Source organism: Panthera onca, chromosome D3 (genome assembly GCF_046562875.1).
Source record: "Panthera onca isolate mPanOnc1 chromosome D3, mPanOnc1 haplotype 2, whole genome shotgun sequence".
Lineage (NCBI taxonomy): Eukaryota > Metazoa > Chordata > Mammalia > Carnivora > Felidae > Panthera > Panthera onca.
The window spans coordinates 61,937,029-61,958,669 of NC_138350.1; the positions used below are offsets into that span (position 1 = coordinate 61,937,029).

The following is a 21,641-nucleotide window of genomic DNA, read 5'->3' on the forward strand; positions in this document are numbered from 1 at the left end:
TCTATACTTAACAGTAAATACTAAATACGACCACTTTTTATCTGCTTGGAAACATCATTTTCTCCTTGCCTGCTTTTCCCAAAGTATATATGGATCACTTATAAGAGGAGAAAGGAGTAGAGTATAATGCTTATAAGCATTATCTCCACTTATATGAGGAGAAAGGAGTAGAGTATAATCTCGTGCAGTGGCATGAGATTGTCTGGAAGTGTGAGACCCCTGCCATCAGTGCTATCTCAGAGTCAGGCGAAATCTTGATGTGAAGTGTTTTACACAAAGTGGTCATCAATAACATTGACTTTTATTTTTTAGGAACCATTCTCATACGTTTCTACTAATTTTTCTAGTACTTCTTGTTATTGGGAATCAACTGGAACTATAAATATGAAACAAAGAAAAGTTTCTCTGTTACTGGAAATTACAGACCAACTAAAGTAGTTCTTTGCATAGGTATAAGGAATTGCTATAGGAAGGGAGACATTTTTGGAAGATCTACTTCAGTTGATTTTGCCGGTAACTAACATAGTTTCTGTTCTTCTATAGGTAGTGAATATTATTAGGGGGAGAATATTATTGTCATCTCACCTTGGTATATCCATTTAATAATGAACAACAGGGATAAAATGAAGGAGATTATTTATTAATAAATATGTCACATTTTAAATCTTACACAGTAGTTCTAGCTTCGAAATGTGAAAAAATAAAGCACCCTTTTGAGTTAAAAGAACAGTTTTTTCATTTTTAATTTGCAGGGCCTAAGAATCATGTTTACTATTTAGTTTTTCTTTTTTTAAAAAATATAATTTATTGTTAAATTGGCTTCCATACAACACCCAGTGCTTATCCCAACAAGTGCCCTCCTCAATGCCCATCACCTACTTTCTCCTCTTCCCCACCCCCCATCAACCCTCAGTTTGCTCTCTGTATTTAAGAGTCCCTTGTGGTTTGCCTTCCTCCCTCTCTGTTTGTAACTTTGTTCCCCCCTTCTCTTCCCCCATGGTCTTCTGTTAAGTTTCTCAAGATACACTGACTTATTTTACTTAGCATAATACCCTCCAGTTCCATCCATGTTGCTGCAAATGGCAGGATTTAATTCTTTCTCATTGCCAAGTAGTATTCCATTGTGTATATAAACCAAATCTTTATCTATTCATCAGTTGATAGACATTTACGCTTTTTCCATAATTCGGCTATTGTTGAAAGCACTGCTATAAACATTGGGGTACCTGTGTCCCTATGCATCAGCACTCCTGTATCCCTTGGGTAAATTCCTAGTATTGCTATTGCTGGGTCATATGGTAGTTCTATTTTTAATTTTTTGAGGAACCTCCACACTGAGGTTGCATTCAGAGCAGCTGCACCAGTTTGCATTCCCACCGACAGTGCAAGAGGATTCTCATTTCTCCACATCCTTGCCAGCATCTACAGTCTCCTGATTTGTTCATTTTAGCCACTCTGACTGGTGTGAGGTGGTATCTCAAGTGTGGCTTTCATTTGTATTTCCCTGATTATGAGTGACATTGAGCATCGTATCATGTGTCTGTTGGCCATCTGGATGTCTTCTTTGGAAAAGTGTCTATTCATGTCTTCTGCCCATTTTTTAACTGGGTTATTTGCTTTTTGGGTGTTGAGCTTGATAAGTTCTTTATAGATTTTGGACACTAGCCTTTTATCAGATATGTAATTTGCAAATATCTTTTCCCATTCTGTCGGTTACCTTTTAGTTATGTTGATTGTTTCCTTTGCAGTGCAGAAGCTTTTTATCTTCATGAGGTCCCAATAGTTCATTTTTGCTTTTAATTCCTTTGCCTTTGGAGATGTAACAAGTAAGAAATCCCTGCAGCTGAGGTCAAAGAGGTTGTAGCCTGCTTTCTCCTAGGGTTTTGATGGTTTCCTGTCTCACATTCAGGTCTTTCATCCATTTTGAGTTTGTTTTTGTGTATGGTGTAAGAAAGTGGTCTAGTTTCATTCTCCTGCATGTTGCTGTCCAGTTCTCCCAGCACCATTTGTTAAAGAGACTGTCTTTGGGGTGCCTGGGTGGCTCAGTCGGTTGAGCGCCCGACTTCGGCTCAGGTCATGATCTCACAGTTCGTGAGTTCAAGCCCCGCATTGGGCTCTGTGCTGACAACTCAAGCCTGGAGCCTGCCTCGGATTCTGCGTCTCCCTCTCTCTCTGCCCCTTCCCCACTCATGCTCTGTCTCTCTCTGTCTCTCAAAAATGAATAAACATTAAAAAAAATTAAAATAAAATAAAGAGACTGTCTTTTTCCATTGGATACTCTTTTCTGCTTTGTCAAAGATTAGTTGTCTGTATATTTGTGGTTTCTCTATTCTATTCCATTGGTCTATGTGTCTGTTTTTGTGCCAATACCATACTATCTTGATGATTACAGTTTTGTAGTAGAGGCTAAAGTCTGGGATTGTGATGCCTCCCATGTTGGTTTTCTTCAATATTAGTTTGGCAATTCGGGGTCTTTTGTGGTTCCATACAAATTTTAGGGTTGTTCTGACTTTGAGAAGAATGCCAGTGCAATTTTGATTGGGATTGCATTGAATGTGTAGATTGCTTTGGGTAGTGTTGACATTTTAACAATATTTATCCTTCCAATCCATGAGCATGGAATGTTGTTGTACTTCTTTGTATCTTCTTCAATTTCCTTTATAAGCTTTCTATACTTTTCAGCATACAAATCTTTTACATCTTTGGTTAGGTTTATTCCTAGGTAACAACCAACAAGGATAGGGTGATTTACAGCATATAGCAAAAACAGAAAACTTTGACACTCAAAAGAATAATAACTTCAGAACTTCTTGTAAGTTATAAAACACTTCTTTGTCACAGAAATCAGTCATAATATATTGTAATAATGTCTGTATCCATTTGGTTCTGTCTCTTCAAAGTATGTTTTTTCCCCCCCACGCTCAAGACTAACGTACTATGATCTTATAGGTTCAGGATAAATTCCGACTAGACCTGTCTGATGAAGAGGCCGTGCATTACATGCAGAGTCTGATTGATGAAAGTGTCCATGCTCTTTTTGCTGCAGTGGTAGAACAGATTCACAAGTTTGCCCAGGTAAGTTCTCAGTGCAGTGGACTTTATTTCTGCCTCCCCGTGTCCTACCCCAGAGTCCTCAGAGAGCCATACTTTTCTCCTGCTAATGATGCCTTTTCCTTATTTTCTTTGTCAAGCCATTTTTGCCATCTCACCAGCCAGCCACTGTGAACATGCCGCATACATTATCAATTCTAAAACAGCCCACTGAAATTTTCTTAGTCGTCAGCTAAATTGTGGAGTATCAGCATTGGTGTATTTGTCCTTTGGCATCAGTGGTGATTGTAAACCTTCCTTGAGAATGATCATGGGTCTAAAGGTGGCCTTGGCAAGTGAGACTTGAGCACATGTTGGGTTTTCACAAATGGTGAAGTGCTGGAAAGGAGTTTTGAAGCTGAGTAAAGCAGTGCACATCATGTACTGAAAAGGTCTGTCTGTAGCCTTACTGTTAGCAGAAGCTTGCATACAAATGTCTGAGGGAGGGAGACCTTTTCACACTAGCCTGTGATGCTAAACCTCAGGTTTAAAGCCTGGTTTCATTATGAATTTCATAATGAGGATGATTATGAAAATGTGAGCAAACAGAAAAATGAGACCTCTTTCCCCCTGCCCCCTACCCTCACACTCTTCTCCTTGTGCACCCCTTCCTTACTTTGCATATTCCGTTGGTAATTTTACTAATCACCCAAGCTCAAAGCCTGTCCGCTTGACTTCTCCCTCACCCGGTACCATTGTACCACCAAGCCTTGCCAGTTTAACTATTTCTTTAATTACCATTTTCTATCATTTTTGGACTCCTAACATTTAATCCATTTTTTGCTCTTTACGATACCTTGGGTAACTAAAATGCTTTATAACTCTTCTCTCTGTTTTAACCTTTTTTTTTTTTTTCTGTAAGCATTTTTTATTCTAAATATCAGATATATTTTCACAATATAATGTTTTACTTTGTCCTCTCGCCCCCCTTGTTAATGTCAATGTGCAGTGTTTCCCCATTGCCTAACAGTGAAGACTGGTCTCTGGAAGCTCAAGGCCTTCCAGGATTGTATTCCAAGCTACTTTCCAAGCTGTTTCCCTAATACTGTCTCTGAATATTTTGATCTCTTCTGTCTCTGATTACTTTGCAGCTGCCATTTCGTCAGCACCAGAACATCCATCTTCTTATAATGAATCTTTGGTAAACTTATGCTTACCAAATCCAGTCCACCAAGATGTATTCTTAATGCCACTTTGATTGATCTTCCTCTGGATATTTATAATACTTTTAACTTTATTGAGTTGCACTTACATTTGCTTTCTATTATAGATATTTGTTAACGTTTATTTATTTTTGAGACAGAAAGAGACAGAGCATGAATGGGGGAGGGTCAGAGAGAAGGAGACACAGAATCCGAAACAGGCTCCAGGCTCTGAGCTGTTAGCACAGAGCCGGACGCGGGACTCGAACTCACAGACCGCGAGATCATGACCTGAGCCGAAGTTGGCCGCTTAACCGACTGAGCCACCCAGGCACCCCTCTATTATAGATATTTAGATTCTTGTCTTATAACTCCTAAAATGCAAACTTCTTGAAGTCAGGGCTATATCTATTACTCACCTATTAGTACAATGGCTTATCCACTTAAAAAATATCCAATGAACTTAAAGGGGTTTCTTCCTGTAGATGTTAGCTTATACTCTTTTCCTGGCTTAACAAAAAGTTTCTTCTCCCAGAACACCAATTCAGGTCATATTTTATTATAAGGACCAAATCAGGTTCTGCATCCCAGGTTAATCCTATCCAGTCAATTCTCAAGAGAATAAACTGTGATTCAGATGGTATGTAAGTGATTTGTCTAGCTAATGGTGAATCTGAGTCCACACATAATACAGCAGAGTGTTTTAGAGCAATAGAAGCAATAGAATAGGATAGAAGTCCAGAACGGTTTAATGACTTAGCCATCTTCATGTGGCTAACAAGGAAGGGACAGAACCAAAACTTGAACCCAGATCTTTTGACTTCCATATCTAGTATTTTGAAGCCAGTTCTCTTGTCAACATTTTGCTCACCACTATTTATGTTATGTGTTAATGAAATTTTCTGTGGCATAGCCCACACAATCCTGTTATTTTCTCTCCCTTTTTCTTTCCCTTTATTTTTTAAGTTATTTATAAAAATTTTTTAATGTTTATTCATTTTTGAGAGACAGAGACAGAGTGTGAGTGGGGGAGGGGTAGTGACAGAGAGGGGGTGACACAGAATCCAAAGCAGTCTCCAGGCTCTGAGCTGTCAGCACAGAGCCTGATGCCGGCCTCGAACTCACAGACCATTAGATCATGACCTGAGCTGAAGTTGGATGCTTACGTGACTGAGCCACCCAGGCGCCCCTCTTTTTATTTTTTTTTTAAGACAGAGAGAAAGACACAGAGCACAATGGGGGAGGGGCAGAGAGAGGAAGATACAGAATCCAAAGCAGTCTCCAGGCTCTGAGCTGTCAGCACAGAGCTGGATGCCAGGCTTGAACTCATGAACTGTGAGATCATGACCTGAGCCAAAGTCAGACACTTAACTGACTGAGCCACTCAGTCGCCCATCTCTCTCTGCCTTTTTCTATGTACACCTTTTGTTTTTCTTTTTTAATACTCAAATAGTTGTAACATGTTTGAGGTTAGAAACTTTTAACTTCTGTGTCTTTGCATTTCCTTTAGAGTTGGTTATTTATATTTTATTTTGCTCTGTCCTTATTGACAACTGTACAAATTTCTCTCCTTCATGGGTTTTCTTTCTTGTATGCTTGAAGTTTCTCATTTTTCTCCCTTATTTTCCTGGACATTTATTTACCATATATAATGGAGCTAAAATTCCACACTTGAAATTAATGCAGCTGCCTAACACCTCATTTCAGATTATCTGTAGCTATACAACGAACCTGAACTTCCTAGCTTAAAAAACTTAAAAAATTTCTTATGATTCTCTAGTCAAGATTTCAGCAAGAGCCCAACCACATGGTTCTTTTGTTTCCTGTTACGTCAGGTGGGTTCACTATTCAGCTGCTTTCAGCCCATGATTGGGTTTGTCTGAAGGGCCCAGAAGGTTTCACACATCTCTTTGGTGCTCTTCCAGACGGCCTCTCCACTTCTCTCATCACTCAGGGCTCTAGCCGGGGCTGCTGTTCTACTGCATGGTGACTGGCTGCTCCACAGGAACGCGAGAGCAGAAGCAGCAGGCCTCTTAGAGCAAGTCTCAAGGCCAGCCCCTGTTCTCAGGAACAAGAGATAGAGTGTTCTCTTGGGGAGGAGAGGGATTAAGTGTTACATCTTTGAAGGCTTAACTACCACTCATCTGATGCAATCCAGGTTAAAGTTTGAGCCTTCAAGTTCTGTAAATGAACCTGTGGCATACTTTACTATAGTTTTGAAATTGTGTTGTCAATTACATAAGATGCCTGTTTTTGCATTGCTCACTCCATCTAAGAATAGAAAGACTCTTTTTCTTAATATTCTGTGTTAAAAATAGAGGAGACAGAAAGCTAGATAAAAAAAAAAGGGACCACATTATCATCTGGGGGAGGTAGTAATAGAGGCACCTTCATTCACCAATGTCTCTGGGCCTCAAAACATCGGTAAAGTGATTGGTATTGAAGTAAAAACTAATACAAATTTAATCTATAATCAGAGATGTACAAAGGTCACTTGCTTTCCAGCTTATACTGACTACTACAAAAACTAAAAGTAAATGAAACCCCCAGCACTGATGGTTAAATTATGAAGGTTGTTCAGAACTAAGAGTTAATGCACATAATTTAATGTTCACAGAGAAAATATGAATATGGGTGATAAATTGGTAATAGAGGTGGATGTATTCTTAGATATGGGAAGGATCATTTTATACATATGAACTAATGGATGATTATATTTCTTGGAAAGAAATATTAAGTCTTTTAGGTTTCTATTTTCTTAGAAATCCTGGATAAATAGTTATTTGATCTTACTTGGTCTTCGTTGTTACAAACTTTCTTGGGCTAGGATAGATTCTTGATAACAAAATAGTGTTATTATCTAAAATTAAGGCTGTAGCAGCATGAATATTAATAAGAGCAAATATCTGGATTATTCCAGTGACTTAATACTACCAGCATCATCCCAGACAGGTAAAAGTGGAGGTTTAATGCGGCATGAATATTTATGTAGGCAAAAATTTTTAGATCATCTCTCTCAGCTGTCTATAATGACAGATAACAGTGTCTGAGACAACAATAGCCATACTTTATTTATTTGAACTTTGTATTTCATATAGTGCTTTGCTATTTTTTAATATTATATAATCCTTAACAACCACAAAAGTGAGTTTTAACATTCTCTTCTTTTATAAATGAGAAGGCTGAGCCACATAAAACGTTTCCTAACTTATTAAATTCAGGTCTTTACCAGAATATCCCCTTTTCTACATCCTAAGAGATGAACTTGAAAATGATCATGCTATCTGAGGTTTCCTTAAATATATTTGTCACCTGTGTCTGTACTCTTGTGCAAGTGAAACAATATCAGAATGAGAATAAACTAAGGATGTTTGATTTCATTGGAATTTGTTTAGGCATTGAGGGTTACAAGAGACACTGAGTAAAGTTTTAACTTCACATAGTCTTTTGAAATTATCAAATGACAGAAGCATAGCTATTTCTAAACTGAAGTTTATTTTCTTCTTGAAACTCACACTTCTAAATGCAGTATATTTTCTAAATAGTGACTATGTATCTTTTTTAGGTAGTGATACTAATAAATTATTTGCACATGCAAATCCGGGTGACCAACATCTGTTTCTTCTGGTCACTCAAAGCATTTATTATAAAGATGTACACTGCTAAATGAGTTTGGCTAATTTCAGTGCATTCCTATTAATCACTGTGGATTGTAGGACAGTTTTCTAAAAATGGAGATAAATTAATTGATACATGTTAACAAAAACTATAGTTTTTCAGCATAAAAGAAATTATAGTCTATAAGAAGACCACAAAATTGCCACATAGAACTATTATGTTGCAATGCTGAAAAGCCTTATTTTCTTCCATCATACCATTCGCTAGGAAGGGTAGAGATTAAACACTGCAATATATGTTGCCTAGCAACACCCACCTATTAATGATACAAATTTTCCACTGAAAAACACTTTTATTTAGGTCATTGTCTTTGAAATTGTTTCATCAGAACTCTTGTCTCCACTGAAATGGTCTTTAAAAGGCTTTCTAGTCTTAGCTGCACAGAAAGGTAGAGGTCACTTAGTTTGGGGCACTTCCTGCACTAAAACTAGGCCTTTGGATGGTGATCTCTCACAGTACAACCCATTTCTTCCCTGTTTTTACTTTCTCCTGTCTCTCTCTTTACCTATTGATGATAGAAGGCTAGAAAGTGGGGTGTGGTTTCCAATGAGATGCATTTTTTGCAGACTGAGAGTAAAACAGTAACAGATTGGGTTCAGAAAGTTTACCTAAATTCCAGCCCAAGATACCGAGAACACATTACTGCTATACATTTGGCAAGAATCCTTACTTAGCCCCTGTGGTGTTCAAGGGGGAAAAGCACAGGTCCAAGCAGAGGGGCACCTGAACTTAACACTTGAGGTAAAGTTATATGCTTTTAACTGAAGAGAATTCAACTATACATACTTGTGGGGATTAAAAGAAAAATGAAAGGAGAAAAACAATGTGGTTATTCTACCCAATGTTTTTCCTGAAGAGCATACGTCCTCTAATAAATGTGAGAGGAGCTCCTTTGGTAATGTTTCAGACCCAGTGTCTCCCATGACTGTGCTGCATGTAATTCCAGTATTGAAGATTCTCGTATTTTGCACAACACGGCTTCTGAGTGCATGCAATCTATCTGCCCCATCTGCTGCTCAGAGAAACAAGTTGTTTTGCGTCAGTATTAAGGGAAAAGCTTCCTGTTTTGGACTTTTGGGGGAGATAACTGTGCAATGTGTTTCCTTGTGAAGGGCTTTTCTCGAGTAATTGTGTTTATTTGTGTTGCTATTTTACCTTTGTGTACTGACCTTACCGCTGACCACAGTGTAGATGTTTGCACTGTGCCTGCTCTACCCTCTACTCTCCCGAGAGAGCGCATAGATGCAGAAGATGCCCGCAGAGAGGAGAAGAGAGCATCATTTCTGAGTTTATGTTATATGGACCGTATTTTACCATTTGGAATAAAGGACAACAGTATAAAATATTTTATTGAACAAAACAAAGAGTATTAAATTCTTTAGCCAAAGAGAAATTTTTCTCAAGAAACAAACTTTTTTTTAACTAAATAATTTTCTAAAGAGTCAGATGATTCCCAGACCAGTGGCTTAAATAAGTATCATAATGCCAGTATATCATACAAAACTATTTTATATCATTTTGTGTCCCCCATCTGATCTATTCCTAATTTGTTTGAATTATCCTGGGAGGAATAAAAATTAACAACAAAGAAACAGCAATAATAGTAGTAATTATAGCCTATTGAACACTTGGATGTACCAGGAATTATGTAAAGAGATTTCTCAGCATTGCCTTGTTTAATCCTCACACCTGTGAAGTGTGTATATCACCAGGCCTGTTTCATCGATGAGAAAACCAAGGCTGAGGTTAAATAACATACACAAGGTCTCATGGTTAATAGGGGACAAAAGTCCAGAATCAAACCCAGACCCGTGGTTGTAGAAATAGACAGTAGTTTCTAAATCATGTTTTTCTTGATACACGTTAAAGCTTTAATTTAATGGAGGTGAATGGATTTTGTTGTAAGAGTAGCGAGTTATAAAAAATAACACTTGTAAATAAAAAAAGAAATGATCTTTAACTTTTCTTTGATCTTTCATCTGCCCAGTGAAAGAAAAAGTCAGCTGTGCAGACAGCCAATGGAGTATGATATAAAAAGGAGCCATTGGGAGTAGTTACTCCCAGGTAAATATGGTAAATGTGGGACAACGTTTATTTTGCACTTTGGTCATAAACCAGTCTTGCTTGAATTTTATTGACCCACATGTGCTCTCATGTTGCACTGCTGTCAGCACCATGGCACGAACAGCCATCAAAACCTGTGACGTTTAAAAACCTACTAGAGGAGCTTGCTGCATTCCAAATGTTTTAAAGTCTTAAGATTAGTTAATTACTATAATAGCAACAGTCAGCAGAATGCCCCAGAATTTTCAGCTAAAATGCCCTGCAGTTTCCTTTTTATCTGTAGAAATTTAATTTCCTTTAATTTAATTTAAATTCTTAATTTCTTCTCCGGGGAAAGTTTTTAAATACTTGAATATCATCCACGGTGAGATTTGTCTGTTTGCTTCATTAACTGCTTTTAGGAAGGTTAGTCGTCATACTCTTGTTTTTCTGCCCTTCTGGTTACATTTAACTGTTTTTTATAAATTCATCAAATGTACAGGGCGTTGAATATTTTGGGACTGGCTCTGCTACGTAGTATTACTAACTTTTTTCTCACAGACACACTTGGAAGTACTTAGGAGATATATTATAGACCGTTTGTTCAGTAGCAGTGTTTTTCTCACACATACAAACACATATATACACTTGTGTGGTTTTTTTATCGTTTTCAGGATATTTAGACTTCCTAACAGGTCTGTGAGGACCCTTCACAATTTGGCTCTAACCTGTATTTTCAGCTTTAATCATTTTCTACCAGCCTTAAAAAGAGTCCTTTTTGTATTATACTCTAATGATTTACCCCCATGACAATTTCCCATACGTAGTATTTCCCCCCAAACCCTCACAAGCACTACCTCTTTGCTCTTTGCCAGGAATGAGTTCCCCAACCATTGCCCAACTTTTGAATATGCTTGTGTGTGTATATGAGTGGTGACTCTCTCTATGAGCATTTTGTCTAAAGGTTTTTTTTTTTTTTTTTTTTTTTTTTTTTTTTTTTTTTTTTTTGTCTTAAGTAACTTGGGGACTCTCACACAACCTGAGGCATTCCTGGCACATGGTAGGCACCAAATAAATGTATGTGATTTTATATAAGTGCCCCGGACCATTTGAGAAGTTGATTTTCTCTGACACAGTCTTCTTGAAAATATTCAAACAGCGTTTTGTTTTCTTTTTTTCCCTAACTAGGCTCCATGCCCAGCATGGAGCCCAGCATGGGGCTTAAACTCAAAACCCTGAGATCAAGACCTGAGCTGAGATTAAGAGTTGGATGCCTAAACTACTGAGCCATCTAGGTGCCCCTATACAGCTTCTTTTTATTTTATTTTTTATTTTTTTAAATTTTTTTTACATTTATTCATTTTTGAGAGACAGCACACAAGCGAGGGAGGGGCAGAGAGAGAGGGAGACACAGAATCCGAAGCAGGCTCCAGGCTCTGAGCTGTCAGCACAGAGCCTGACACGGGGCTTGAACTCAGAAACCACGAGATCATGACCTGAGCTGAAGTCAGGCACTCAACCGACTGAGCCACCCAGGTGCCTCCTATACAGCTTCTTAAATCAGAAATTACATTCCTCTTACTAGCATGAAAGCTGAATCTTACCATATTCTTGCTAGGATTGCCACCCTAAATCATATCAGACCAAAATCAGTCAGCATCTCTGACATTTTTACACATATATGTGAACGCACATCCACATCCACAAATACTTGTCAGTGAGTTTTTTTCCCCCTCATGTTTTTTCTCAGAGTAATAATGAGGTGAAGTTCACGGAAACAAGATTTTGTTTCACATGTACAGCATTCTTATTTCCTCCAAGATAATGGCCAACATCTGTTTTATTGAATAAGATGGCACATGAGTTATGGATGACTCAGTGTATGTTCGCCCAACAGGGAGAGTTGTTTGTGCTGAGAAAGTGGTGGTTGGTGGCATCTGTACATGTTAATGACAACCGTTAACTGTTACAGATTATTTTTGCTTAATAGTTCTCAAAAGTAAGCATTCTCTCAGTCTCAATGAATGCTAATGTAGAGAGAAAATGAGAAGAGGGTCAGTGTCACAGATCTCTTTATCAGCCATATCTGAGGTAACTGTGAAGAAAAGTAGCAAAAATAGGTGATAAAAGCATTGTTTTCTTTTATTTTTACTTGATATCTTAAAATCAAACACTGTATGTTGGCCCCCAAACAACTCTTGACCGGGCTTCCTTGTTCTTTCAGGACTACTTTCTTTGATTTGATTCCAGCTCAGTACTGGAATAAAGTGGTTGCACTCAATGAAGTGGAATAAGCAACAGGTTTTCACAGTCTCTAAAAATGTCATGACAAAACTAAGCATTTTTTTTTAAAACTGTAGACTCTGTTGTCTTTCTTTGTGAACATTGATGTTAATTACTACTTGTTTATCTGTTTTTAATTTTCATAGTACTGGAGGAAATGAAACTGGGTTTGGCACCTCAGAATGTTTGGCTCTGTAAGAGAACTACTTTAGAAGCAACCTCTGTATAAGGAAGACTTCAGAGTAACAAGGAAGAGAACATTTAATCTTCAAGATACCATATATCCTAAATGTTACATGGTGCCTGAATTCAATTTCCTTGGATGTCCCTGTCTAAATATTGTCTTGAAGGGTTTGTTTTGAAATATTGTATATATTTATTTTCAAATGTACACATTGTTAATAAGCTAAGAAGTGAAAAATTTATTCCAGGATCATGTATATACTTTGAGAGTTCTGGAAGAATTTTATGTTGAAATAGTAAAACATTTTAGTCTCTGCGTTTGAAATGTTCTTTTTTTCTTTTTTTTTTTTTTTTTTTTTTTTTGATCATCTCTTCACACCAAGACAGCAGTTATGAATTTGGACTGTCTCATTTAAGAAGGCTTTTTTGTTGTGTCTCTCCCTTCTCCCTCCTTCTCTTCCCCCTCTTCCTCCCCTGCTCATGTTTGTTTTTGCCTAATCTACAGTACTTAAAGGTTTACATATTGTGACTCATTCTTTTACAAAAGTTCAACAATTGCATATACTTCAAATAAGACAGTCATTTTCTCTCATTTTTAAATACATATCTTTTTTGAAAACTATAGTTAGTTCACAGTTCTCCTAGCTTGTAAGTACATGAATCAAGACATGCAAATACGTCAATCTGAGTCACTGGCCAAAAGATAACAATGACACAGCTGTTAGTATTGAGCCCAAGATATTTTTACATACACATGTAAGCATAAATTGTCTTTCTGCAATAAATACTTTTTTGATGTAAACTTACTTTTCAAAAGCTTTTTGAAATAGCTCTCCTAGACTTGTTAATGTAATATATCTTTCCTGATTATTGCTTGTATTTAATAATAATTATTGATTATTATTTCTCCTAATTGTTTGTCTTTTAAGACTAAAAGTCCTGCTAATCCATCTAGCCTTTTTGCCTCGTGGAACTTTGGGAAAATGGCACATCTGAAAATAGAAGAGTAACACACTAATAATCTCTACAAATTAATGCGTTGCATAGTCACATGTGACTTTGTTTTGGAAGAAAAACAATGTCTCATTCTTCCATTGAGTAAATAATATTTGAATAAATATTAAATATCAGATGACAGAAAGATTAGAAGGTTAAATTGAGGCACTGTTTCAGAGAGTACAGTCAAATACAACATCTGTTTGTCACCACATTGTCATTATCTGTGAACTTACCCTTTTAGAATGAGGTTACCAGCTGGATAGCAAGCACGTAATTGGGAGACATCCTAGAGGCACATGGAGTTTGGTTTGTGTAAAACATACGTGCTGACTTGAAAACCAGAAAAGATGAAAGGGCCTCTGCAAATCATCTTTAGAGACTTGATGCCCACATGAGCTGGAAGCTCCATCCTTCTCTTGCTTTTTCTGTGCTTACATGTTTTTATCACTTTCTGTTGTTATGAAGTGTTGAACCCATCTGCATTCTCTTTCTTTGAGTCCTATGTCTATTGGCTCTGAAAACTTTTCTCAAAATGGCCCTGTTGAAAGTGGCCAACCTTCTGAACTCTTAAAATTCTTTATTTATGGCCTTTTAATTGGCATTTAGTAAAGGTGGGTATTATTGTTATACTTGCATCTCCCAATTCAGAGGTTTGGCAAATTTTTGTGTAAAAGGCCAAGGTAGTAACTATGTTCAGCTTTGGAAAGCATATAATCTTTGTTACAACAGCTCAACTCTGCTGTTAGAGGAAAAAAGCAGCCATAGACAACATGTAACAAATGGCCTTGGCCAGATTTGACCCTCGAGCCTTCATTTGTTGACTAGTTTGAACTAAGTTTAAGGTAAAAACTCCCATCTTACTCATCTTTATGAACTTTGCTGCACTTTGCATAGGTAGTAGTATGTTGATAGCAGGGCTCAATGAATTATTTTTGGACTAATAAGGAATTCTATAAGGGCCAACACTGGCAAGTGGTATGGAGAGTTGATCATGAATAACCTTGTATTCAGTGCAAACTTGGTAAGAATCATAAGGGAAATAAAGTTTTCTAAGAAGGAAGATGGGTACTGAGTGAGGAAATAGCATCTTTGAGGATAGACAGTGGCCATGGTTTTGCAGAGAGTATTTTAGCTGTGGGTGGTGAGCCTATATCAGAAAGAAAAGTGATTTATCAGTCTTAATTTCTGTTGCTTCAAGCAACCTCTTTGTTCCTACTCTCTTCCCCAAACTCCATTGTTTTTGTTGTTCAGAGCCTTCTTTACAGTGCAGTCTGTATGTTTCTTCATTATCATTACCTTCCACATTCTGTCAATATTTGTTTTGAGTTTGAGAAAGGTGTTTGTGAGCACACAGTGCTTTGATTCAAGAATGTGGGTACCATGGTCACGTACTATAAGCACTCAGAGTGAGATTTCTGCATTGGGGAAAGAAAATGTTGATGGCAGCCACCAAGAGTGGGGCTGCAAAAGTGGGGAAAGAAGTAAAGTGTGGCTCACATTCCTAAATGAAGCACTGATACAACCTGATTTTTGCTATTCTGTATACACTAGGCTTAGATGTTCCCCAGCTCATTTGTATTATAGAGGTTTCAGTTGGGTATATGTTGTAATAATAGCAGTCAACATCATTTATAAGGGCTCACTGTTATATATCAGGACTCTGCTAATTGCTTCATATGCTTTATCTCATTATTCTGTATATAATGGTCCAATGAGGCAGATATGTGTCCCCATTTTCCAGAATTTTAAGACAGTTGAGTCATTGCCCAAAGTTAGGTTGCAAGCGAGAGGAGAGTTGGGATTTGAAGTTGAATAACTCAGATTCTAGTGACCAGAGTCTTGACCATCAAATTCTCCTGGCCTTCGTTTCTCACTGAGTCTGTGGTGACAGTCCTGACCTCTACTATGTGCAGGAGGTATGTGTATGTGGTCCATGAGACTTGGATCCCCCCCAAAACAAAATTCCATTTATTTATTTGTTGATTGATTGATTGTTTGATTTGTTGACTGATTGTAATGAACAGGATTACCAAAGGTGCAGGCAGTAGTTAATAAAACAAAATTAAAAATTCCTGAGAAAGTAAATTGAAGTAAATTTCAAATTTTTAAGAAATGGAGTTGTATCATCATACCACATATTCATACTTGCCTTGGCATAAATCATTTGAAAACATACAGGTAAAATAAATCTTGACTATGCAACTGTTAACCTACAATCCTGATGTACCTTGTATCTTTGCACATAGACCTAACATTGCAATTAAAAAATAGATAAATAAACCAGATTGAGACTTAGGATAAAAAAAAAAAATAGATTGCAAAACACCGTGGACTATCTATATCAAATACAGAAAATATACTGGTTTGCCAAAATGAATAATTTGATATGAACTTCACCATAAAGAATGCATACAACCTGGATGGGATCCTGGAAAAGAAAAGGGACATTAGCTAAAAACTATAGGAATCTGAATAACGTAGTAGTTTCAAGAGGAATGGTATGAGTAGCCTCAGAGGGTCGTGAATGTCCCATGATTTGTGTCCACTTAGAGAAGCTGAACTGCTTCAGAAGGCGATCTCCCACCTGAAATTACTCTTCAGCCCTCTTGTCTTTCTAGACTTTGACATATTTTTAAAAGTACAAAGCAGTTAGATACGTTGGATTTGTCTAATTTTCCTCAAGGTTGATGCATTTTTTTGTAAAAATACTTAAAATGCTGTGTTCTTCTCAAGGCATCCCACCAGAGGGTACAAGATGTCAGTTTGTCCTATTCCTGATGGTGGTAACTTATTACTTGGTTAAGATGGTTTCCAGCTTTCTTCATTCTGAAATTAATTTGTAGTTGATACTTATAAAATATTAAGCAATTCATAAGTTTTATGAGGCGATACTTTAAAACCATGTAAATACCCTGTTCTTTACCACTTTTACCCATCAATTTTAACATGGATTGATGATTCTTGCCTGAATCACTTATTACTATGGTAAAAGCCAAATTGTTTCTTTTTTTAATTTCATTATTCTTCTACGCTTTTTAGTGTTCTACTGTAAGAATTCTCCTATATCCATTAATTATGCATTTATTTGTTTATATTAATATGGCTTCCTATTGTATTAGGAAATGCATTCCTATTATCATTTATTTTGATGGTAAAATTACTCCAGAACTGAGGTATTTTCAAGCTGGTGCCTGTGTCCCTTGACATAGTCCCAATATTCTTTGAGCCCTTTTTTTACTTTTTGGCACAACAAGATATTCCAGGCTCATCTCCTTTCTCTGCCTCAGCTCTGGAGGCAACCATTTCTCCAAGGAGTCCTAGTTCTTAGCTGGTCTGAATTTAGCAGATAACTCCCCAAATAAAATACCTGATTTTTCTAAAAACAGAAGTTAATTTAGCATCCAATATTGCCATTGTGGAACTCTGGAGTCTAGATAGGGACATAGGGATATAAATAAGCTCAAAATAGAGTAATCCATATCCGAATGAACCAGCTCCACCTTAGGGGTCCTTAGCTGTAGATCATTACCATCATAACTGCCTTGAGACCATGAGGACTAGTCTTATTATTATGCCCTTTATCTCTGTTTATGTTGGTCACTGCAAGAGACCCAGACCTCCTTAAATCATTCTTTACACCCAGGTCCCTCATTTCCATCAGCTTTGTACAACCCCTGTCTCCCAAACCTCTGGACTTCCTTGGGCCATTATCCACAGAATGAATCTGTGAGAGTCAAAGTTTACCTTTTGTGCTGTATAACTAGGTATTGCCTATATATATATATATATATATATATATATATATATATAAGAAAAAAGCAAGTAAACCAAGTTAGTTTCAGGAATTCAGTGAAAAGTGAACTAAAAAAAAAAAAAAACACCTCAAGAGTATATCCTAGTGCCTCTATACCTTCAGCCACATTCTCTTTACACAGTACTGAACAATGACTGTTTTGTTCATAATCATGATCCTTTGCAAGATTACCAGTCATCAAAGGAAACAATTATGTTTAGTTAATTATACCAAATTCCGAATACTTAGTACAATGTCTATCTAGCTCAGTTTTTCAAAAAGTAAAATAATGGTTAATTCTCAATTAACAAGATAATAATTAGAACTTCCATCACCAACTTTAATTAAGTTGGATTCTTGATCTAACCTTCTCTTTTAAACCTAATAAAGAGATCTGAGTTTGGCATAAAAAAAAAGTTTGACATAAACTTAACTTTCAAAACTGCAATCCCACTCTTCGATATCTACAAGAGAATTGAAAACCTGCCCGTCTAAAGACTTGTATATAAATATTCCTAGCATGATTCATAATAACCCCCAAAATTGGAACCACTCAAATGTCCATCGACTGACGAGTGTCCAAACAAAACGTGATGCATTCACACACTGGGATATTATTCGGCAATAAACAAAAACTGCTTACACTGCAACAGTATGGATGAACCTCAGAAGTATGACATTAAGTGAAAGAAGCCAGGCACAAAATAACCACGTAGTATAAGCCTCCAGAAACAGTAAATCTTCCGAGGCAGAAAGCAGATCGGAGGTTGCCAGGCGCTGAGGTAAAAAGGAGAATGGACTATAAAAAAATGAGGGAGCTTTGTGTAATAATAATGTTCTGAAACTGGAATTTGGTGATGGTTGCACAAGTCCATATTTACTAAAAGCGACAGGATTACATCATGTAAATTGTACATCAGTAAAGCCAGGGTTAGGAAAAGAGATCCGAAGCAACTCTAGGTCTAAAGCAAGGCAATTCCGGCTTCCTAGCTCGCCGGAGGCGCCAGAGGTCGCCGGGGAAGTAGGTTGGCTCCTTGGCTGGGTCTCCGCCTCCTGCGCACTAGGTGGTTCCGGGGCGACTCCTCCCCAGGCCGCCGCTTCCACCACGTGTCTACCTGGGCTTCGCCTCCGTCTCCAATTTCGCTCACGCTGTAGCTGTGGGACCTGCCGTGAACCTCCAAGGCCCTGGCGGACGCCACGTCTACCAGCTGCCCTTCCAGAGTCACCGAACCTGACGTCTTGCACATTTCCAGCTTTCTTGCCTGTCGGGGTAAGTGTGGACCAGCCCAGGCTGCTGCAGGGGAGCGAGAGGAGCCCGCGAAGCCACGGAAAAGTCCGAGGCCCCAGGCGGGTGCTCGCAGACGCCCACGGACGCACGTTCCTGAGCAGTTGGCCCAACTCTGACCAAGATAACAAATTACTAGCGAGACTTCGATCTTGAAGGACAGTATCGTGCTTTATACATTATTTGAGACGTGAAGTCTTCAATTCAGAAAATGCTTGAGACTGGAAAGTCAAGTGCGAGGCAGAAATCAAACAGGAGGCCATGCTCAGGGTATAAGCGGACACCTCCCAACTTCCGGGCACTTCTCTTGGGGCCTTTCTCCTGCTTGGAGTGAGAAAGCACCACCGCCTTCACCGTGAGGAGAATAACCTCTTTTTGAGTGTTGCACTCCCGTCAAAAAGGTAACCCCTTTAATCCTTTTATTTGCAGCATGCGTGGCTGGTGAATTGGCAGTGGGTAGCACCCTTTCTATAAATTGATGCTTCTTAAGTTATGAGAGGACAAAGCCAAACTGGTATTCTGGGACTACCGGAACTCTTTCTTGGCTCGGGAGAGGAATTTGTCTCCCTTCCCAAAATGTAGGTAGAAACCTCCAGTGGTTCTAATCCCTCTTCTAGGGTTACTGCTGCAGTAGCTGTGGGCATTACCACTACGAAGCAGAGGTTTGGGCTTGTCTTTCCCTAGAGAACCTCCCCCCCCTCTCCCCCCCATGCACCTTGCTGCCACTGAATCAGTAGAATTAACCCTCAAATGTCTGGTGCATGTGTACACGCACCTAACTCAAATTTCCTTATGAGCATCTCTCTGAATCCAAAAACTGTTTGGAACTTGCTCTCAAATGTTACTGTACTTTCTTTCCTGTGAGAGCATTTATATGCCAGTCCACCACAGCTGAATGGTCTCACTTCTGCCATACCCACCCACAGTCCGGGTAGTTATGCCAGAAACTCAACAGTGAGCCCCTCAGACATCACTGCCATCCTATTTAGTGTGTCACAGAAAGAAAGGCCCAGAAAATGCAATTAACAGCATCAAGTCCAAGTATTTCTTCATATCGTGTCCTTACTTCCCTGGTTGCTCTTTCTTCGCCACCTTCGTGGGTTCTTCTCTGATGAGCCCCTAGATGTTGAACCACCACAGTGCTTGTGGCTGGGACCCTATGTTCTTTCTGTCTGTACTTCCAGAAGTTATCCCATCCAATCGCGTGGAGTTAGAGGCCAGCGGTGGCCTGCTGATGACGGGGGCCAGCTTGGTGGGGGTACTTCGTGTGCAGCTGCACAAAACTCCACATTCAGAAGGGCCCTGAGCTTAGTTTAATGCTCTGTTGTTGCTGTGTTAAGAGCGTTAGTAATTTAATCTTTGAGTTGGTGTTTTTTATCTGAAGTCTGTTGAGACAGTGGAGCATGTGCACGAGTGGAGGAGGAGATGCCCATAGTAGGTTTATCTGTCTGTCCCCATCCCCTGCCCTTGCTACTCCATTAGCATTTATGGTGCCAGGTGAGCACAGAACTCTGGGAGGCCCACAGTACAAGGGGAGAAGGGATTCAGTGAGACTCAAAGAGAGAATAAGATAATTATGTTCTATCTGTGACTGAAAGTGGGGACACTGACAGCTTTAAGAGGCCACACTTTTCATTTGAAACAGAACTCACTTGGAAAACAGAAAGAAGACGGTGGTGTTCTAAGAACAAGAGCCCTGTGCACATCCGAAAATGTCAGGGAGCTCTGTGAGTGTGTGTGTGTGTGTGTGAGTGTGTGAGTGTGTGTGTGTTTGTGCACGCACACGTGTTGTGGCAGTGAGGATGGTAGTTTGAAGGTTAAGGCCCATACCATGCACAACAGTGCCTGTTATGAGGCTTCCATCTGTAACTCATTTTAAAAAATATTTTTTAATTGAAATATGAGTGACATATAACACTGTGTAAGTTTAAGGCATACAATGTGCTGGTTGGGTACATTTATATATTGCAATGTGATTACTACAGTAACGTTAACACCCTTTTCACACCTCTATCATTCTTTTTGTGTTGGGAACAGTTAAGATTTAGTCTCTTGGTAACTTTGAAATTTATAATACAGTATTTATTGTTCACTGTTATCACTCTGTTGTGTATTAGATCTCCAGAACTTACTTGTCTACCAGTTATAAATTTGTACCTTGAAACAACATCTTTCCAATCCCTCCCTACTAAGCCTCTGGTAATCACCATTCTACTCTGTTTTTATAAATTCTTTTTTTTTACATTCCACAAAAAAAAGTGATATTTATCCTTCTTTGTTTGACTTATCTCACTTAGCATAATACCCTCTAGGTTGATCCATGATGTTACAAATGACAGGATTTTGTTCTTTTTGAGGCTGAACAGTATTCCATTGTAGGTGTGTGTATGTATATATATACACACACCCACCATGTTTCTTTATCCATTCATCACTTGACAGACACCTGGGTTTCCCGATCCAGGCTGTTGTGAATAATGTGTTTCCATATTTTGTCAATATCTTGGCTGCGATGAACATGGATGTGTAGATATTCCTTCAAGATACTCATTTCAGTTCCTTTGGACATATACCCAGAAATGGGATTATTGGATTAAACGGTATTCAATTTTTAAGTTTTTGAGGAACTGTTATACTGTTTTCCATAATGGCTGAACTAATTTATATTCCCACTAGCATGGTTCCTTTTTCTCCACATCCTCACCAACATTTGTTATCTTGTGTCTTTTTGATAAAAGCCATCCAGCAGGTGTGAGGTTGATAGCTAATTGTAATTTTGATTCACCTGCAACACTTAAATTCACATACCCCTGGGCTCAATCATTTCTATTAAGAGCAGCGACCTTAATAGAACTCACTGTGTCAGCCACCGACCTTGTGTTGTGCATCGATCCGAGGTCACCAGCCTAGACGTCTGATTCCTTCAAGCATATTTGACTTTGAGGACCTTGCTATCCTCCCTGTCATCAGGCTTTTAGGAGGCACCTACTTCCATCCCATATACTCCCTTAATCTTAGAATTTCAGAGTTGAAGCAAGGTGCTTTTTTTCTGCCTCACAGTCCTGTGGGATTGTCATGCAGATTGTTCCATCCTTTCTCCTAAAGCCTGCACACAGTCAGGGCCAGGGAGAAGATGCCAACCTCC

The 21,641-nt window shown here is 38.5% G+C and overlaps 1 protein-coding gene across 1 annotated transcript in view; it reads left to right on the forward strand.

The window, feature by feature from the left end:
- Positions 1-15,634, forward strand: part of PIK3C3 (phosphatidylinositol 3-kinase catalytic subunit type 3) — a 145,479-nt gene extending 129,845 nt beyond the window's left edge. The window contains exons 24-25 of the mRNA XM_060613717.2: positions 2,950-3,075; positions 12,383-15,634. Of these exons, the coding sequence (XP_060469700.1) occupies positions 2,950-3,075; positions 12,383-12,397 (141 nt within the window). The 3' untranslated portion in view covers positions 12,398-15,634. The remainder of the gene's footprint in view (positions 1-2,949; positions 3,076-12,382) is intronic.
- Positions 15,635-21,641: the final 6,007 nt, after the last annotated feature.